This window comes from Miniopterus natalensis, chromosome 15 (assembly GCF_054644295.1).
Source record: "Miniopterus natalensis isolate mMinNat1 chromosome 15, mMinNat1.hap1, whole genome shotgun sequence".
Taxonomy (NCBI): domain Eukaryota; kingdom Metazoa; phylum Chordata; class Mammalia; order Chiroptera; family Miniopteridae; genus Miniopterus; species Miniopterus natalensis.
In genome coordinates this window covers 30,547,132-30,565,679 of record NC_142095.1, presented here as the reverse complement: position 1 = coordinate 30,565,679, position 18,548 = coordinate 30,547,132, and the positions used below count along the sequence as shown (strand labels likewise).

General features: G+C 53.4%; 1 protein-coding gene across 1 annotated transcript in view; it reads right to left on the bottom strand.

The window, feature by feature from the left end:
• PLXND1 (plexin D1) overlaps nt 1-18,548 on the bottom strand; it is a 54,288-nt gene continuing 35,740 nt past the window's right edge. Inside the window, exons 14-36 of the mRNA XM_016209845.2 lie at nt 17,810-17,909; nt 17,576-17,715; nt 16,613-16,780; nt 16,443-16,533; nt 15,909-16,172; nt 15,672-15,821; nt 14,680-14,794; nt 12,703-12,810; nt 12,496-12,608; nt 11,559-11,663; nt 10,939-11,069; nt 10,426-10,624; nt 8,900-9,046; nt 8,553-8,709; nt 7,451-7,554; nt 7,307-7,370; nt 6,484-6,518; nt 6,109-6,213; nt 5,423-5,586; nt 4,181-4,328; nt 2,954-3,094; nt 2,731-2,805; nt 1-2,526 (exon numbers count right to left, since the gene is read on the bottom strand). Of these exons, the coding sequence (XP_016065331.2) occupies nt 2,410-2,526; nt 2,731-2,805; nt 2,954-3,094; nt 4,181-4,328; nt 5,423-5,586; nt 6,109-6,213; nt 6,484-6,518; nt 7,307-7,370; nt 7,451-7,554; nt 8,553-8,709; nt 8,900-9,046; nt 10,426-10,624; nt 10,939-11,069; nt 11,559-11,663; nt 12,496-12,608; nt 12,703-12,810; nt 14,680-14,794; nt 15,672-15,821; nt 15,909-16,172; nt 16,443-16,533; nt 16,613-16,780; nt 17,576-17,715; nt 17,810-17,909 (2,941 nt within the window). The 3' untranslated portion in view covers nt 1-2,409. The remainder of the gene's footprint in view (nt 2,527-2,730; nt 2,806-2,953; nt 3,095-4,180; nt 4,329-5,422; nt 5,587-6,108; nt 6,214-6,483; nt 6,519-7,306; nt 7,371-7,450; nt 7,555-8,552; nt 8,710-8,899; nt 9,047-10,425; nt 10,625-10,938; nt 11,070-11,558; nt 11,664-12,495; nt 12,609-12,702; nt 12,811-14,679; nt 14,795-15,671; nt 15,822-15,908; nt 16,173-16,442; nt 16,534-16,612; nt 16,781-17,575; nt 17,716-17,809; nt 17,910-18,548) is intronic.

Here is an 18,548-nt window from a genome sequence, read left to right as displayed (position 1 = left end):
TTAGGCATTAAAACAGGTTGTAGAATATTTAATGACATAGAAAGATGTTACTGACATATTGTTGCATGGGGGAAAATACAGGTTTCAAAATGGTGTGTACGCACTCTTCCCGATTTTCACTCCTCTGCCCCCAACCCAGGCAAGTACATGATTTGTCGTTCTCTGAACTATTAACTACGGGTGGGTTAGGGTAGCTTTTATTTTCTTCATGTCTTTTGTACTTCCTGATGTTTCTGCAGGAAATGTATTTAATTCCAGCATCACACCAAAAAAAAAAAAAAAAAATCCCTGTCAAATGTGTCAATAACTTAAATTAGAAAATCTGCTTAATAAAAAGGAATCAGTGCTCAGAATAGAAAGTTTGAAAAGATAATCTCTCTCTACCCAGAAGCCACTACAGGAAAAGGCTATTTTTAAAGCTAAAAAATTGTTTACTTTTCTCACTTTTCTGTTCTCATTAATTCTAAAACTGGTATTTGTGGGATTTTGTTTAAATTGTATGAATTTTTGTCCTAGCTCTTACCCTTGATAAATGTGTGTGCTTATTTCCTTTCATAAAGGGAAACATTTAACCTGAGTCGCTTCTAATTTGGAGGCAGCTTTGCTTTCTGGTGACCTTTCCCAGGGGGTCAGGGGTGAACCTCACCCCCAGCTCAGGCCCAGCTGGGTGGGCTGGGGGTCTCGGGGTATTTGCTGACCTTCAGGCAGGATAACTGTCCTCATGGGCCACAGTGAGGAATAGCCTGCCCTGCTGGCCTGGGGGAAACTGTTTCCTCATCTGAAAAAGGGTTAATGATACCTATTTTTTTAAGAGTGATGAAGCATTCAGGGTGAGTGTGTAAATGTCAACTCTCTTTCCAGGGTGGTCACCTTGGACCTCCCCTCGCATTTGGAGGCTGCTGTGGAGACTCTAGCCTGGCAGGAGCTTGGAACTTAGGAATGAGGGCCCAGATAACCTAGTTTGTGCCCCCAACTCTGCTGCTCCCTGGCTCTGTGACTTGGGGATATTCCTCCTATGTGCTGAGTTTCTACATCTGTAAAATGAGGACAATATTACATTCCTCAGGGGCTTGTTAAATAAAGGTGAGTTAGGAGCAGGGCCTGCCCAGGGGTAGGTGGCACACAGCATCTTCCTGGAGGTCCTGTGGGTGCTCTCAGAGCCTAGGGAATGTCAGCTGTGGGTCAGGCCCAGGGCAAGCAGGCAGCCACATTGTCCCACTGCCGACAGCCTTCTCAAAAGGCTGCGGCAGGTTCCGAGCCAGGGTTCCCTCCCTCTTGCTACAAGCACTGCTTTCCCTCCTTGGCCATCTCAGGATAAAGGCTGGAGCCCACAGCAGGTTTCCCCATCAGGCTTTTATTATAAAGAAGGTTCCAGAGCATCCCAGCCGCCCCTTCCAGCCCAGTCCCCAAGGCTCCAAGCCAGGCACTGCGCTGGCTGGGTCTGCTGCTGGGGGGCCAGGGGGGCGTGGTTTCGGGTCAGCCAGAGGGTCACTTGTGACAGGAACAGAATGGGTGATTTTCTCAGGGTGGCGAGGGGGTTCTCCGCCAGGTCTGCCTGTTCTCTGGAACAGTCATTTCCAGTGTTGCGTTTGGGAGCCCCTCTGTCCCCTCCCCAGGTCCTCCGCGCAAGCGGCAGCTATTCACAGTTGGAGCGTGGTAAGTTTAAAATATAAAAGCTTTCTTAAAAAAACAAAAAGTGGTGCTATCTTTAGAAACACTTCCAGCAAGATCAAGTAGCCCAGCTACAGCCTTGATGCAACTTAGCGCCCCCCCCCCCCCCCCCAGACCAGGCTCGCCCAGCACCGGTCCCCTTGTCTTCCACCCTCCTGGCTCAGGGAAAGCCCGAGGAGCCTCCCCACAGGCAGTGGGTGCTGCCCACTCCACCAGTAGCTGCTTAAGCAACAAAAATCTGACACCTCTTGAAACTGTGCGTGGCCAGGGTCCTCCCTGCGTGAGGGGAGATGGAGACATTTCGGTGGTTAAAGCAGAAACCAATCAAGGGCTGGTTCAAGGAGGCCTCCCCTCCGTCAGAATGGCTGAGGTAGTGTTTCCGGCTGCAGCCTCTTCTCTGTTTGCTGGGCCGAGTCGGTGGGGCTCTTAGCAGCTGGTTGTGACAGAGCAAGTGGGGGCACCATCCAGGCTGTGCTGGTGGATGGTGGAAGCCTTACCAGAGACTGGCTGTGTCATTCAAGTCCCCATCCGTGGCTGGGTATGGGGACAAGTAGGAGGGGACAGAGGTGCCCAAGGAGCCAGGGCTGGGGGCTCCTCCGCCTGGCTCAGAGAGGTTCCTCATTCCCCTCTCTCCAATGACTCGGCTCAGTCATTGCCCAGCCAGAGTCAGAGGCACTGGGGACCAAATGAAGCTGAAGCCGGGTGCCTGGTTCCTTCCCAGCACCGTCTCCCACGGGCTCAGGCCTCACTGTAGCACTCGTAGATGTTGTCCTCCATCAGAGCCACCACCTGCTCAAACTTGTGCTGCAGCTGGGTCCTCCGGGCCGTGGGGTTTGCCTCCAGGGCAGTCATGATCTGAGGGGGAAGCAGAGGGGCAGCTGGACCCCAGTCCTGGGCCCCAGTGTGTCCCCCTGCAGATCTTCAGGGAGAACACCCTGCCTGGATTTCCAATGCTGGTGACCCGCCCCTAAAGCACCAATATCTTGGGATGTAAATGCTGGAGTGGGAACCTCTCCCTGGGTGAAATGGGGGTGGGTGCTTCACACTGGGGGTACTCACCTGTGAGCGATACCTCTTGGCATATTTATAAATCTCTGCCATGGCCACATTGGTGTTGAACTCATTCTGGTATTTCTGCAAGCAAAGAAAAAGGCAGGAGTTGGGAAGGGTGGTTAACCTGTCAAACTTGGGCCCAGCCTTGCTGCTTATAAACAAACCCCACAGCTTCCTGCAGCCCCTCACTGGACAGTCAAGTTCCAGACCCCCAACAGCCCAGCCGCACCCTGGACTCCTCGGCCAGGTGCGCGTTCATCTCCTGCTCACTGAGTGGCGTCATGTCGTGGATCTGCTTGTAGTAGCGCTGCACGATTTTCCGGTACTCTGGGATCTCCTTGGCATAGAGGAGCTTGTTTGTTGGTGAATCCTGCATAGAGAGGAGTGAGGGAATAAGAAAGAAAGGATTTGTCTTTTTCTGGACGAGCCATTGTCCATATGGCCACACTAATGGCCCCATCACTGAGTGTTCCCACTCTGCCAGCTTTAGACAGGGCTCCTCACCCCCCTCCCTCTGCTGTTCTTTTATATTGAACCCCTGCCTTATCTTCTATGGGACTGTCAGGGTGATGACCTGAAAGGGGACCTACTTCCTTTAGGGGGAAAAGTGCATGGGCTTTGTGCCAGCTCTTAGTTGCACACAGGCTGTTTTGTTTACATCCTTGCTTAGGGTTATAGGTCTTGGTGGCTAAGGTTTCTGGAAGCCTGATTGCTGGCTCAGTGGAATATTTCCCACCACATGTTTCCAACGCCCGAAAGTGAAATGTGCCAAGTACACTCCCAGTTCTTTGTCACAGGCATCCTGCCTTCTGAGATAGTGTAAAGAAGTGATGGCATTTACTATCTCTCATGGCCCGTTTCTGAAAGTCACGGGCTAAATGCAGGGCCATGAAGCTTCCATCCTGCCCGACCAGATCTGCTTATATCATCTCCTTAATACTCATAGCAACCAGTACTCTTTTATGCCTCCCTGCCTTGCCCATGCCTTTCCCCCTGTCAGGAACTGCATTCTCTCTCCTCTCCCTGAAGAGAGATGCCTCAGGGGGCTTCCTCCTGTGTGTATTTCAGAGGTCTTGGTCACCTGTTATCCCCTCTGCACACCCCTTCACTCAGTACCCACTCAGATGGCTCTTGACCATCAAGACTGCTGCCTGGAGCCTGACTGATTCTCAGATGATGCTGTGCTTAACCAAGCAGGTTTTCCACATTCCCACTGGCTTCCTAGGCCTGGCTCTATGGCCTAAATGTTGGGAGCTGGTGCTGGGCACACCTAAGGCAGGTGCAGCTGGTCTTCAGTGATGCAGTTTCTGACTAGGTGCCAGCGTCTGGGAGTCTCCCCCAGTCAGAATGTCCCAGTTCATCCCCATGTCTCCCAGACCTGAGCTCCTATGGCTCCCCTCCCAGAAAGATCTCAGAATCATCATTAGCACCCATCCTGCCCCTGGGAGCAGCTGACCTTGCCCAGCTGAAGGTCAGAGATGGAGCAGGCATCAATGAAGGCCTGTGCGATGACCGAGAGGCAGGCATCGATATGGTCTGTCTTGTCTATGTCGAAGACGAACTGTGGGTTTTTCAGGATGTTCACCCAGAACCGGAGAGGAAGGCTGTGGGATTGGGGCAATAGAAGCAGTGTGAGCCCACCCCAAGGGTAGGGCAGCCAGGCCAAGAGGATAGGCTGGCTTTACCATTCAAGGCTGGTGTAGCCTACTCACAAAGGGAAACCTCTAGGAACCTTGGTGTGCTCACCCACAAATGGGGTTGATGACCATCCCTGCTGACTAGGCCAAGAGAAGCTAGGAGCCAGGTTTCCTGCGTGGAGCAGGGCAGGAGGCTGAATCAGGAGCTGCAGGCCTGGCTGGGGTGGCAGGGCCTGAGTCCATCCTTACTGCCTTCCCCATCCCCATCCCCCTAGAGCCTCCAGCAGCAGCTTTGAGCCAGGTCCTGGTTCTCATTAGAAGCACCCCCACCCTGCCTGGCAGCCCTCGGCTCCTCCCTTAGCCTCTCACGGCAGCAGGAAGTCCACCATTAGCAGCAGGCAAGGGCTGAAGGAGGGCGGGGCCTGGATGCTAGGCCTTGGCCTCAAGAGCCAGAGGGTTGGTAAAACCCCCACCCCTACCCCAGGGCCTCCCAGTGACTCAGCAGCCCAGGGCTTATGGACCCCCAGAGCTCCAAAAAGCCCCTACAACTACACAGAAACATCTGGGCCTGTGGCATTTTTTCTGAGGGTCAGGCTGAGGTTTTCAATTTCTTGTTGGGATCTGTGACCCCCCAAAAGCTAAACCATGCCTCAAGAGAAGGCTACAAACTGGGTATGGGAGTCAGATTATGTGGCTTTGAGCCTGGCTCTGCCATCACAAGGGCTGCATGATCTTGGGCAGTCACATCTCTGTGAGCCTCGGTGTTGTCTGTAATATGGAGTTGATAGTGCTCTACCCTGAGAAAAATGGAGGGAGGATGAAGTAAGGGCAACACTTACATAAAGCTCACTTCTAGTTAATTCTTATAATGAAGGTAACTTACTTTTATTGCCCTGGTTTTACAGCTGGGGGGGGCTTAAAGCACAGAGAGGTTAAATCACCTAAGATCACACAGATGTGGCAGAGTAGGGACTGAACCCTGGCAGGTGCTCTGAGATACTACTGCTGTCTGCACTGACACGTGGAAGCTGCACAGCCCTCCCCACACGCACACCGCCCACCTGTTGGTTTTCCAGATGTGCAGGGTGTCAGGATCTGAGATCCCCCTCTTCTCAGCCTGCTCCTCCAGGAAGTCAAAGAAGTACTTGACGGCCAGAGGGGGCTTGTCCTCACGAATGCTCAGAATGGCCTTGAACAGGTCATCCAGAAACTTCTGCAGCGTGCCCTGCAGGGGAGCAGGGTGGCCACCATCAGCCCGGGACCACGTGTAGAGAGTAAGCAAGACCCTCTTGTGGCTCTGGGGAACCTGCGGTGCTCAAGCTGGTGAATGTGGAAGCCATGTGGCATCAGGCTAGTCACCTAACCTCTCTGGGTCTCAGTTTTCTCATCTGTGAAATGGGTTAGTGAAACCTACCTCATAGGGGTGCTGAAAAGTATGGGGCATAGAGCAGGAAATCAGAGCCAGGACGTGGTCTCTGGGGTGCAGACTGCTACCTATGCTGTGTGACCTTGGGGATATCATTGACCCCTCTGGGCCTCTGCTGTCTTCTCTGTTACATTGGCTAATATAAAAGTTGTCTGTCATACCTTTCATGGCTGTGAGCAAAAACTCCTTGGGCAGGACCCTAAGCCCTTAGTCTCTCACCCTGGGAGCCCATCTGGCTCCACATAGGAAGAGGTCCAGACCCCACCCAGGCATGTGCACACAGCTGACCCTTCCAAGACAAGGAGATGAGGCCAGGCCTACCTTGGTGGATAGCAGGCGGGTCAGGTAGATCTCTGGTAGCACCTTCTTGCGGTGGCTCTGCCGGTGGGACTTCTTGGGCTCTGCCAGCTCGTCCGTGGGCAGCACCTGGGAGATCGGAGTGGTGGTCAGTGCTGGCGCCAGGCACCAGCCTCCACCATCCCAGGGAAGGTACTGTCCTCCTCCCATAGGCACTAGCTCTGCACACAATTTGCAAATGACCAGGCTCCCTGCTGATTCTGGGTCCCATCTCCGCTCCCCACCCCCAGCCTTTCCCAGAGCCTGGGAGCACTCTCCTCAGAGGGCCAGGGTGGCAGGAAGCCAAGTCCACACCCAGTGAGGGGCGGGAGGCCCCAGGGCCTCAGGCCGGGCACTCACCAAATGGAAATACTTCTCAGTGTCCAAGTCTTTCACTACGAGAGGAAAAACACACACAATAAATAAACAAGAGAGGGGAAGGAGGGAGGGAGAGAGAGAAATAGAAATAGAGACTGAAAGAAACCAAGAGAAATGGAGAGTTCCAAAGAGACAGAGAAAATGAGACAGAGACAGAATCAAAGAGAAAAATGCAAAGAAAGAGATGAGAGATCCAGAAAGACACACAGAATAAGACAGCGAAAAGGACAGAGGCATTAAGAGAGAGACATGCAAAGCAAAGTGGTAGAAGAAACAGGGAAAGAGATGGAGAGAAAGAGACACGGTCACACACGGAGAGAGGAGAGGCCCAGATAGGAGTGTGGCAGCCCTCACTCCATCACCCGACCTCAGAACTACCAGACCTCACAAGCTGCTGGGAGAGACCAAAGATCCTGCTCCTGACCTCAGGAGGGAAGCCTGAGACCCAGAGGAGCCTAGGACTTCAGATCTGGCAGCTGGACAGCTAGGTCTAGGGCATTTGAGGGTGTCGATGGTAAGATTTGAGGCAGAAACAGAACCCAAAGCCCAGATAGGAATGCCAACCACCCCTCTGGTCTGGCAGTTGCCCAGACCTACTGGAACCATGTCCCGCCCTCCTGGGGCCTCTCTCTGGCTGCCCACAGGAAATCAGCCTGAGAGGCCTGGCCACAGGCCCTGCCAAGCAATACTGGGTCAGAGGGGCCTGGCCTGGCCCTGCTCAGACTTGCCTCTTGAAGCCTCAGCTTCCCCACTGGGACTGCTCAGAAGGGGCGCTAGACACCCTCCCCATGTCCACCAGCACTACCTCGGCCCAGTGTGTTGTCCTTCTTGTCTGTGAGGCTCATGGCCAGGGAGGCGCCTTCAGGGATCTGACAGGAGGGGAGAGGCTGAGGTCAGAGGTCAGGTTAGGGAGGTTGGAAGTGGGGGCTGGGTGCAGCTGGGAGCCCACCTTGTAGTGTGCCAGTGTGTTGAGTTTCTTGCGACCATCTTCTACCACTGAGGTGTCATCCAGGTCCCGGAGGATGTAGCTCTGAGTGCCTGAGGCAAACCACTCTGGGGACAGGGAGCAGGGTATCAGGGCTGGGGCAGGGAGCCGGCCCAAAGGGAGAGCACCAGCCTGGCCACACGGGGAGAGGCTGCTTGCCCTCTGTGGAACCTGGGGCATGCCATGCTTCCCTCTGAGCCTCTATTTCCCCATCTGTAAATGGGGAGAGGGGAGAAAACTGGGGAACAGGGTGCCATGGTGGTGGGCACAGGGCAGGAGCTCTAGAAATGTTCTCATCCTCAGGGTTGTTACTATTGTTATTGCTGATGAAATAAGAAAAGGTACCACGAGCCCCGGCCAGTATGGCTCAGTTGGGCATCATCTCATACATCAGGAGGTTGCCGGTTCGATTCCCAGTCAAGGGCACATGCCCGGGGTTGCGGGCTTGATCCCCAGTAGGGGGTGCACTCTCACATCAATGTTCCCCTCTCTCTAAAAATCAATTTAAAAAAAAGAGGTACCACCTGTGAAAGGGTCACACACTTTCCATGGCTCCCCACTGTCAGAGTAAAGCCCAAATGCCACCTCTGCCCTTCCAGCGTCTGGGTGATTGAGCACCTGCCCAGATCATCTCACAGCCTGCCCCACCCATTGCATGACAGCCCTGGTGAGCCACCGGAAGTTCCCTGCTCTGAAGAAATAGTCACTGAGCCTCCATGTTCACCATCACAGCCTGGTGCTTATAAGGGAGCCCCACACAGACCAAGTGCTCAGGAAAGGCCCATGATCATAAAATAAATGGCCCAAGTTTCTTGGCCAAACCAAAATTCCTACGCATTCTTCAAAACCCACTCGAACATTCCCTCCTTGGAAAAGCCTTTCCTGAACACTGTCTCTCTACCAGAATAGGAGCTCTTTGCTGCTGGGTACACTTCATCTGACCATCTCCATGTCCCCAAAATTTGTGCACATTTGCTGAGTGAAAGGAGTGTATGACTAAGGCAGGGGCTGGTTCCTACCAAAACAGCCCAACACCACCAAGTTGTGCCACCCCACCCCTGCCCACCGAGGTCGACGTCCTCAGCGCGAGGCCACTGGGAGTAGGGCACATTCTTGCAGAAGGCTTCCAGGATCTTCTCCTTCACCTGAGTCAGCGTGTCGGTGTCCATGGCCCGCACGCTCAGAGAGTCCATGCCGCAGCCCTGGAAGGACACGTTCAGGTTCTGCACGAGAAGGGGAGGAAGGGTTAGCAAGTCCTTACCATCACTACCCTGGGCCCTGGCAGGGTGACAACCTACCAGAGGAAGCTGGACAAGATCATAGCCTCCAGGCATGTGGGGACCCCCTCCCAGTCTGGGAAATGGAGACACCTCACTACCCAGCTGCCCTTGCCCCACCTGCACACCGGCTCACCCGGGGCTTGGCCTCAATATTCTCCCGTAGCAGCCACTCCTCGTTGAGCGTGTAGCGCGCCTTGCCTGTGATGGCATCAATGGAGCCCTTGTTGATCTGCTGCTTGATGGCACACAGGAGCAGGAAGAATGGCTCCCCGACTGTCTCCTGGGATGGGCAGGGTCTGTCAGGGGCTGAAGCCCAGCCTGCCTGATCCCCACAGCCTCCCTGCCCACCTTCCACATTCCAGCCCCCAAGCCTCTGGCCATGCTGCAGCCTTGGAACACCTTCACTGCCCCCTTCCACCAAAACCTCCGTGGCTGCCTGTTTAATATCCTCCTTTTGGATCCTGGTGCCATTCCCCCAGCCCTCCTGAAGTCTCCATGGACTCTAAGGTCGAACACCATTGGCTGTGGGCAGGCACATTCATTTCATCATCCCAAAAACCCTTCCAGATATCATCCTCACTGCGAGGCTCAGAGAGGGCAAGCAACCAGCCCAGAGTCACCCAGCAGGGAAGTGGCAGAGCTGGACTTGAATGTTGGATTGGCTGACTCCCAAGCCTATGACTTTTTCTGCTAAGCCTCCCAAGGTAAGCTCAGATAGAAGCAGAACACGGACACGGTCTCAACCCAAATCACAGCCTGGTCAGTGCGGAGAGTCTTGGGCTTAACAGGGGCCTCAGATACCCCTGCCCTTGGTAGTCTCCCTTCCATAAAGTGCACAGCCAGAAAGGGACTCGGCTGCTATCCATAGCCATGAGCTGATTTTCATGATCATTTTATAGCAAGTGACCGAGTATTGCGCTGATGGTAGAAATTTAGGTAAAAATGGTAGGCTGATTTAAGGAAAAAATTAAGTACATAATAGTGTTAGGCAGATTTGGCATGATGAAGGTGGCATGCCAACTTTTTTTGGTTTTTGTTAATCCTCACCTAAGGATATTTTTTCCATTGATGTTTAGAGAGAGTGGGAAGGAGGGAGGGAGGAGGAGGGAGGAAGAGAGAGTGAGTGTCTGGGAAACATCAATGTCACATCAATTGGTTGCCTCAGAACTGAACCAGGAACCTTCCATGCACTGGCTGCTGCCCTAACCACTCACTGACCCACACCAGCCAGGGCAAGCTCCGCTGTATTTTAATGTTTCCATATCTCTCTCCACTAAAGCTGGGAGAGGCTCAATGGCTGGACTTGGGTCTCATTTATCTTCTGAACTCAGAGCAGAGGCCCAAAGGTAGACCAGGGAGGGTTTGATGACTAAGGACAATCATCCAGAAGGTCCCTGATATAGCCTCTGTTCTGTCCCCAGCTGACTCTGAGCCCTCACAGGAAGCCAAATCTTCACTGAGCCTCAGTCCCCCATCTGTACAATGGATCCTCTGGGCCTATCCCAGCCCTCCTCTGCCCCTCTCTCCACATCTGCACAAACGAGGTGATAACTCTCCTGGAAGAGTTGGCGGAAGAAAAAAACAAAGTTCCATCTGTCGTGGGAAGGCTGGGAGGTGGTGGTTCCTGCCGTATGGGTGGCGCCTTCACGCCTGCCTCACCCTCAGACAGCTGTACATGCAGATGGACATCCAGTTGGTGAGCATCTTCTCCACCACAGACTCCGTGCGCCGCAGCATGAGCTTGGGGTTCTTGGAGGCGGAGGCGTCAATGAGGTCCACCAGCAGCTCCTTCATGATGCTCGTGTAGTACTCGAGCTTGCCGTGGAGCGCGATGGTCAGGAGGGAGGCCAGGCTGCACCTGTGGGTGAGCACTGGGCGTCAGCTGTGGCCACACCTCACGGCCATGGGATCTGGGGACCACACAGTGGGGGCTACGGGCAGCCTTATCACTGTTGTGCCCATGAGGGTAGAATCCAGGCCCAGGAAGGGGAGGAATGCGGAGTCTTAGAACCCCCAGTGCCCAGGCCTCAGACTGGAGGCCAGCCAGCTGCCCAGAGAACATGGTGATTTGCAAATTGCCCCAGCCTAGGTAGGGTCCAGCCAGGCTGACCCAGGACCAGCGCTATGACCTCAGACAAGCCCCTACCCACCCCCAGAGCCTCAGAGCCTGACCTGTCTCTAACTGCGAAGTCCTTCTGCTGCTCCAGGGCATGGACGAAGACAATGAGGAAGTGCTTATTATTGAGCAGTGAGGAAAACAGGCTGATTCCCTCTTCCATGTTGGGCCGGCAGCTCTCAGGGATCTGCAGAAGTAATCTGTGATAGGGTATCCACAGAGGTCCAGTGCCTCTGGCTGGCCCAGGAGTCAGCACTTATAATGTCCTGAATGGCTCCTTGAATGCCTCCTGGGATGGGGAGTTCACTACCTTTAATGGTGTATGCCTCCTAATTCCCCATGACTGTGAACAATGGCTCAACTGAATTGAAAAGTGGAGCACAAAGAAGGGCAAGGGTGCCTAGAATAACCCAGCATCCCCGTGAGGGACCCTCTCAACTTCCACTCTCTAAGGTGCAGGCAGAGTGGGATGTTCAGGGAGGCCCATTCCTCTCCCCTCTCTACCTGTCCTGTGGGTCAGCACTTATTACACCCTGAAGGGATGCTTCAATGCCTCCTGGTATGAAGTACTCACTACCTTCTAATGGCAGATGCCTCCCAGCCCCCCATGATTAGAATCAATGGATCAGATGAGCTGGAAAGTAGAGCCTGAGGGAGGGATGTCAAGGGTACTCACCTTCCACTCTCCCAGCAGCGGGTGTGTCTCCTGCACCGGGGAGTTGCCCTGGGAGTTGAGGGTCTGGGAGGGCAGTACATAACGCTCTTCATACAGAGAGGAACACTGTGGAGGCAGACCCCAGCGTCTCAGCAGGGCTACAGACTCCCCCGACTGGCATGCAAGAGTCGCTCAACAAAAGCAAAGGGACACTTTATAGAGGAAGAAAAGGCAATGGGCCACAACCACAGAATCATAGGATTCCAGAGGAGTGGGGAGGTGTGTCCCAGGGGGCTTCCTGGAGGAAAAGAAGTGGAACCAGCATAAGCCAAGTTGTGGCAATGCAAGAGGGCACAAGGCTTAAAAGGAAACAAAAGCAGCTTGGTGTGGAATAAGGGAAACTGAGGCAGAGAGGCTGCTGCATGGAGAATGGTGTAAACAGGTCAACAGGAGGGCATTGACCATCAGTACAAATGCTCTGGACGGCCAGGGAAGGCAGGGACAGGGCAGTAGCCCCTGGAACAGAAAGAGGCATGGGAGGCATGGAAGGGGTGAGGCAGAGTCCAGTGGGCAGGAAGAGGGGATGTGGAGACCAAGAGAAGCCTGGCTAAGAAGCCAGAGATGAGAGAGGCTGGCAGGACATGTGAAGCATGGGAGCACCTGGGCCACCTCTGCTCGCCTGATCACTGAGGGGAGAGGCAGGCCTAGCACCCAAGGAGGGGAGAGAGGCTGGCAGCCAGCTTCTATATAGACAGTTAAACATTGAGTGAGTAGAGAAGGAAAGTGGGGGGAAAACTGGGCCCTTCCCTGGAAGGCCCTATGGGCAGGTTTTGCACTGGTCAAGGGACCCATACTGCACTAGCCAAGTTTCTCCATATGCATAAAAGTGCTCGCTAGCATGGCACAACCTAGAGAGGTCTCAGAGCCCCTGAGGTGGCAGATGAGGTCACAGGCTAACCTTAGGGAAGAAAGTGCGGGTCACAAAGTGCTTATACTCCAGGAAAGGGATGCCCTGGCTGCGATTCAGCTCCTTGGTCAGATCCGTCATGTCCGTCTGCAGCTCGGCAAAGCCTGGTGACAGGCGGGTGGTGGTGAGTGTATCTCAAGCCCATTCCCCAGTTGGGAAAGCCGAGGCCCATGGTCCTGCATGGTCCCCACCCGCTACCTTTACGGATTTCCTCTCGGATCTGAGATTCCATCTCCTCCATCTGCAGCAGCGTCTTCTGCCAATAGCGCTCGGCTCGGCGGCTCTTGGTGCAGAAGACGAACAGGGCTGTGGGCATTGGAGAGGGGTCAGGCCTTGAAAGCCCTTTGGAAAGCTTTTGTTGGCACCTGCTGTGTGCAGGGCCTGGGCCTGGAGGGAGAGGTCCTGCCTGCTCGCCTCAGCTCCACCTCCTGTGGGGAAGGTGTGGGAAGGTGGCTCCCGGGCCTCCCTTTCCCAGTGGGCTGACAAACTCCTACGGGGCAAAGCATTGGGAGAATGACCAGTAAAATAAGGCTCAATGTCCCATTCTTATAAAAAGAAGTGTATGTAAAACAGTGGCTTTCCCTTGGTGAGAGAATTATGGGTGGTTTCTGGTTGTTGTTTTTTTAGCATATTCAATTATTTCTCCAATGACCAAGTGTTGTGAATTAAGAAACTTTTAAAAGCAGATTACAAAGCAGTATTATACTTATAATCCCTTTCTGGGGTGGGAGAGGGAATATATGTAATATTAAAATATTTATATTTTTATATACAACATATATTTGTATATGTTATACATATAATATGTATAAAATTTTAAGAAAAGAGACTGGCAGGAAATATACCAAAATATACAGGGTATTAATGATTATTTTTCCATTTCATCCAGTTTTCCCTAAAACTTTCTACATTGAATCTTTTTTAAAAACAGCTTTAAAATATAATGCATGCCCGGCCGGGCGTGGCTCAGCGGTTGAGCATCGACCTAGGATCCAGGCGGTCGGGGTTCGATTCCCGGTCAAGGCACGTGCCTGGGCTGTGGGCTCAATCCCCAGTCGGGGGCATGCAGGAGGCAGCCGGTCAATGACTCTCTCGTCGATGTTTCTATCTCTCTCTCCCCATCTCCTTTCCTCTCTCTGAAATCAATAAAGATATACTTAAAAAAAAAGATACAATGCACATGCCATGTATTCCATCCCTTTACAGAATACAATTCTAATGGCTTTTAGTATAGTCACAGGGTTGTGTATCCATCACCACTATCTACTTTGAGAACACTGTTATTGCCTCAAGACCCATAACCACTAGCAGTCACTCCCCATCCTCCCTCCCCCAGCCCCTGACAGCCAATAATCTGCTTTCTGTCTCTATGAATTTACCTATTCTAGACTTTTCATATAAATGGAATCATGCAATATGTGGTCTTTTGTGAGTGGCTTCTTTCATTTAGCATAATGTTGTCATGGTTCATCCATGATGTAGCATGAGTCTGTACCTTCATTCCTTTCAATGACCGAATAATATTCCATTGTATGTATATACTATATTTTATTTATTCATCAGTTGGTGGGCATTGGATTGTTTCTATTTTTTGGCTGTTCTGAATAATGTTGCTCTGAATTTTCATGCACAAGTTTTGTATGAACATGTCTTCATGTCTCTTGGGTAGACACCCAGGAGTGGGATTGCTGGGTCACATGGTAACTCTTTGTTTAACATTTTGAGGAACTGCCAAAGTATTTTCCAAAGTAGCTGCACCATTTTCTAACCCCACCAGCAGTGTATGAGGGTCCCAATTTCTCTGCTACATTGAATATATTACTTTTATAACCATTATTTTAATAGTGGTATAGTTTAGGTTAACTTCCCTAAATAACTCTCTCTTGAGTATCTTCAATAGCTCCCTATTGGCTAGAGAGCAAGATTCCAAATTCCTCTGCCTGGCACTAGGGCCCAAAGCATGCCCTCCCAACATCTATTTTCTTCTACCCATTTGTGCTGGGCACACCTTTCACCCCACCTCTGGGTGTGGAACCTGTTCCTACCCCCAAGCCTATGTTCAAGCTGTAACCCCAGCCCACTATGCCTTCTCTTCTATCTGCCCATCTTCAGAGGGGCTGGGGCAAGGTGGGGTAGGTCTGCCCTCCAAGGTGTCACAAGGGCGGGGCTCCTTACCGACTACAGAGAGCAGCAGCAGGACGCTGCAGATGACGATGGACACAATGATGGCGGTCTCACTGCCGCCCAGCTGTAGTGTGGCAATGGTCTGGTTGAAGTTTCCTACCTGGATCTGCACAAAGGTAGGGGGAGGGGGTTGTAGCTTTCCTGGACTTATGCCTGGGCTCTTCTAACTAGCTGTGTGGCCCGGGGCAAGTCACCTAACCTTCTGAGCCTCAGATACTATGTTTATAACACAGAGATAACACACCCACCTCCTGGGGATGCTTGAGGGCTAAACGAGATAATGCTTGTCGTGCTTTTAGTCCTGGGCCTGGCACAGAGGGGAAACTCAGTACAGGGGGCTGTGATTATTACTACAGCCTGGGAGAAGTGAAGGAGGAGCGAGGGCAGTTTACGGGGCATAGCTGCTGTCCCCAAGTATCTGTAGGGTTGTCCTGAGAACAGGGGAACAGGTGGTGTCTAAGGACTCAAAGGGCAGAATTGGGACAGAAGTGCAGAAGAAAGGGAGCTTTCCCAGTCAGAGCTGTCTGGAGGTGGTAAGTGCTGCCTGTGAGAAAGTGAGCTCCCCGTCCCGGGATGCATGCAAGCAGGTACAGTGCAGAAAAGGTCCCACTTTCTGGGCCCTCTCTCCGCTCTTTTTGCTTCCTTCCCTCCATGATTCTGTGTGGTGACTGGCAGCCCAGACTCTGGGTGGAGCACCTAGTAGAACAGGGGCAACTTCTATGGCCTTTCGGAGTCCAGCCCCATCAGGCCTATCACTGACCTTGGCCAGATGAGACCAATCACTGACATTGAGCAGGTCCCTAAGTTCTTGGCCCTGTTTCCTCATCTGTCAAGTGGGGATGTAAAGCTCTCCTTTGCTCTGCTTGCCTAAGCTATAGAGCATGAAAATGCTCAGATCCAATGTGCTAAGTCAAGGAAAGGTACCCATGCAGATTGGGCTGGGGGCTATGTCCACCTCTATCTCTAGTGCCCCATCCACTCACCGTGATGGGCAGTTGCCCCTCAGCTGTGCCCAGGGACTCATTGACCGAGCAGTGGATGACTCTCTCAGAGACAATCTGGATATCACAGGCCACTTGGCCTATCTTGACCCGGTACTCGTGGCTCTCGAGCCCTAGGCTGTCCTGCTCCTTCTGTGGGGGAGGAAGGGAGTGCTCACCAAGGTCCATGGCTGAGCCCGACCTGTTCACTGCCCCCACCCAGCACCCACTGGCACTCACATGGATGACTAGGGTCAGGGGCTCCCCAGGGTGGTGCTTGATCCACTTCTCCCTCTTGGCTGTGGAGAACTGGGGGTCAGGGAGGTAGTCCAGGCGGAACCTGCTGCCCCGTTGTGCCTCCTCAGAGTCTAGCAGCTCCTCGGCCACTGCCACCTCGTCGGCGTAGGCCCGCCCATTGATGAAGAAGTCCACTGGTGCTGAAGCATTGCTCAGGGCCCCAGGGGATGGGCAGGTGATGAGGGTGGAATTGAGAACCTTGCAGAGCTGGTGGGAGAGGGCCATGGGCCAAGGTTGGGAAAGGGGGATGGACAGATGGACAAGAAGAAATGGGGAGAGATTGAGGTTTAAGGAGATAAAGTGGCAGAGGGGAAGAGGTGGAGGCAGGGAGAGAGAGACAAGAAGAGATGGGGAGGCAGGAGACAGAGATAGAGGCAAAAAGATAAGGAGAGACAGATGGGGAGATGCAGCAGAGTGAGGCCTGGTCACTCAGAGTTGCAGGCCACCCCCACCCACCTCAGTCCCTGACCCCCTCACCGTGGGCTGCCGGCCGATGTGGTGCACAGCCATGGACACGTTCTGCACCATATGGAAACGTTCACCAGCCACTGTGATGGTCCTGCCACCGCTGTGGGGACAGCAAGCCCCATAAGCCCACCTGCAGCCCCAGAGTTAGACCTGCCTGGGGGTCAGGGTCAGGGTCTCACCTGACGGGGCTTCGGTGGGGACTGATGGCTGTGATGACCGGGTTCTGCATGTACCAGAAGGTGAGATTGCCACGCACACAGCCCCGGTGCTCAAAGCGCACACACACAGGCACAGGGGCTGGCAGGGTGCCTCCGGGCACTGTGCAGGCGATGCTAGTGTCTGTGCGCCTGTGGGAGGGCAGCGGGCTTTGTCAGCAGGTCCTCCACCTCCCATTGCTTGCCTCTGCCCAACATGCTCTGGCCCCAATGCCCAGGGGCACAGGCCTGTGCACTTGGCCTGGGTTTAAGGCCTTTTCACTTGGCCCCAATGTGGTTTTCTGCCCCTTTGTACATAAATCTATTTCCATATTCCCACTGCCACATTTTGCTTGGGCTGTCCTCTCTGCCTAGAATATCTTCCCTTCTCCCCTCTGACCCTGCCTATACTTCCCAATTGCCTAGTCCTACCTCCTCCAAGAAGCCTTCCCAGAGCCCCCCTTCCAATTTCTGCCCCTGGTGAGGGCCCTGTGTCAAGGCTCTGAAAGTCCAGACTTTTCTCCCAACTCTAACCCCACTGGAAATTTCCACTTCCTATGGGAGTGTCTGCTTTTTCCTGAGGGCTGAGACTGTGTTGGGTTCATCTTTGTGTCCCCAGCAATGCCCATCAATGGAGCCTGGTACACAGAAAGTGCATAATTAAGATAGAGCTGTTTCACCAAGGGCTAAGGATCTCAGAGCATATGCAATCATCACTATTTTTACTACAGCTGTCACTTATGGAACACCTATTATATACTGGGCACAGAGTACTTCCTAAAACCCACTGGCACTGTTCTTACCAGAAGAGGAAACCGAAGCTCAAAGAGGGGAAAGGGCTTGGCCAAGGGGTGATGCTTGATGCCAGGATAGCACCTCCACCCCTCCAGCCTCCTGGCCCCATGGTTTCTATGGGCTAGAGTGGACAGCTGGGGCCAAGGGGCTTACATGAGCTCCGTGCAGGGCTCTGTGTCATTCAGCAGGACCTGGAGCTCAGAGCCCACGTGGAGGTCGCTCCCGTGGATGGTGATCCTAGTGCCCCCTGCCTTGGGGCCCATGGCAGGCTCCAGGGAGTGGACCAGGGGCAGCTGTGGGGGGGAAGGGAGGTGGTGAGGCCTCAGGTCAGCCCCTGGGTATGTGCCTGGCTGGGTGGGCAGGACAGTGGGCTGCAGCCTTCCTTACCACATAGGAGAAGCGCTCCCGTGACTTGCCCTCCTTGGAGACGTTCACTGTCACCACATCTGAGAATGCCCCTGGGGCTGGCCCTGTGGCACACACAATCCTGGAGAAGGCAGCTTTGGTCAGGGGAGCAGCTAGTAGATCATGGGGGCCTGTCAGGCGCCACCCTATTTCTCCCAAGAACAATGCCCCCATTGCACCCCAGGGTATGTGAGCTCCCCATCCTTGCGTCCAACCACCTGCCCCCCCACTCACAGCTGGGGCTGGCATTCAACTGGGACACGCCTGAGGCATTACACCCTGAGTTCCCTATCACCTGGAAAAGAACCACTGAGTCCCCCAAATGTCATCCTGGCTCTTCCCAGGGACCACCCCCTACTCTACAACTTTCCCACAATTCTACAAATATGAGACAAGAGGTTAAACAAGATAGTCTCTTAGGACACTTGAAAGTTCTGTGACCACAAGATTTGCTGGGCTGGTAGCCTTATCTGCAAGCCTGACGTACAGGCTCCTGAAAGGAAATCCACTTCATTCATTCCCTGCTCCCGAAGGTTTCCTGGAGCCCTTCTGGGTCAGGCCCCACAGCTATAGGCCTAGATCTTTGTACCTCACCAGCAGCCCCCACACTTTCTTAACTGCGCATTTGTTTTCATCAGAGTGAGGCTTCTGTAGAAGTTGAGCTGGTCTAGGGGAACATGGGAGGGCTTCCCAGGGGAGAAGGCACTGGAAGGTTAAGAGT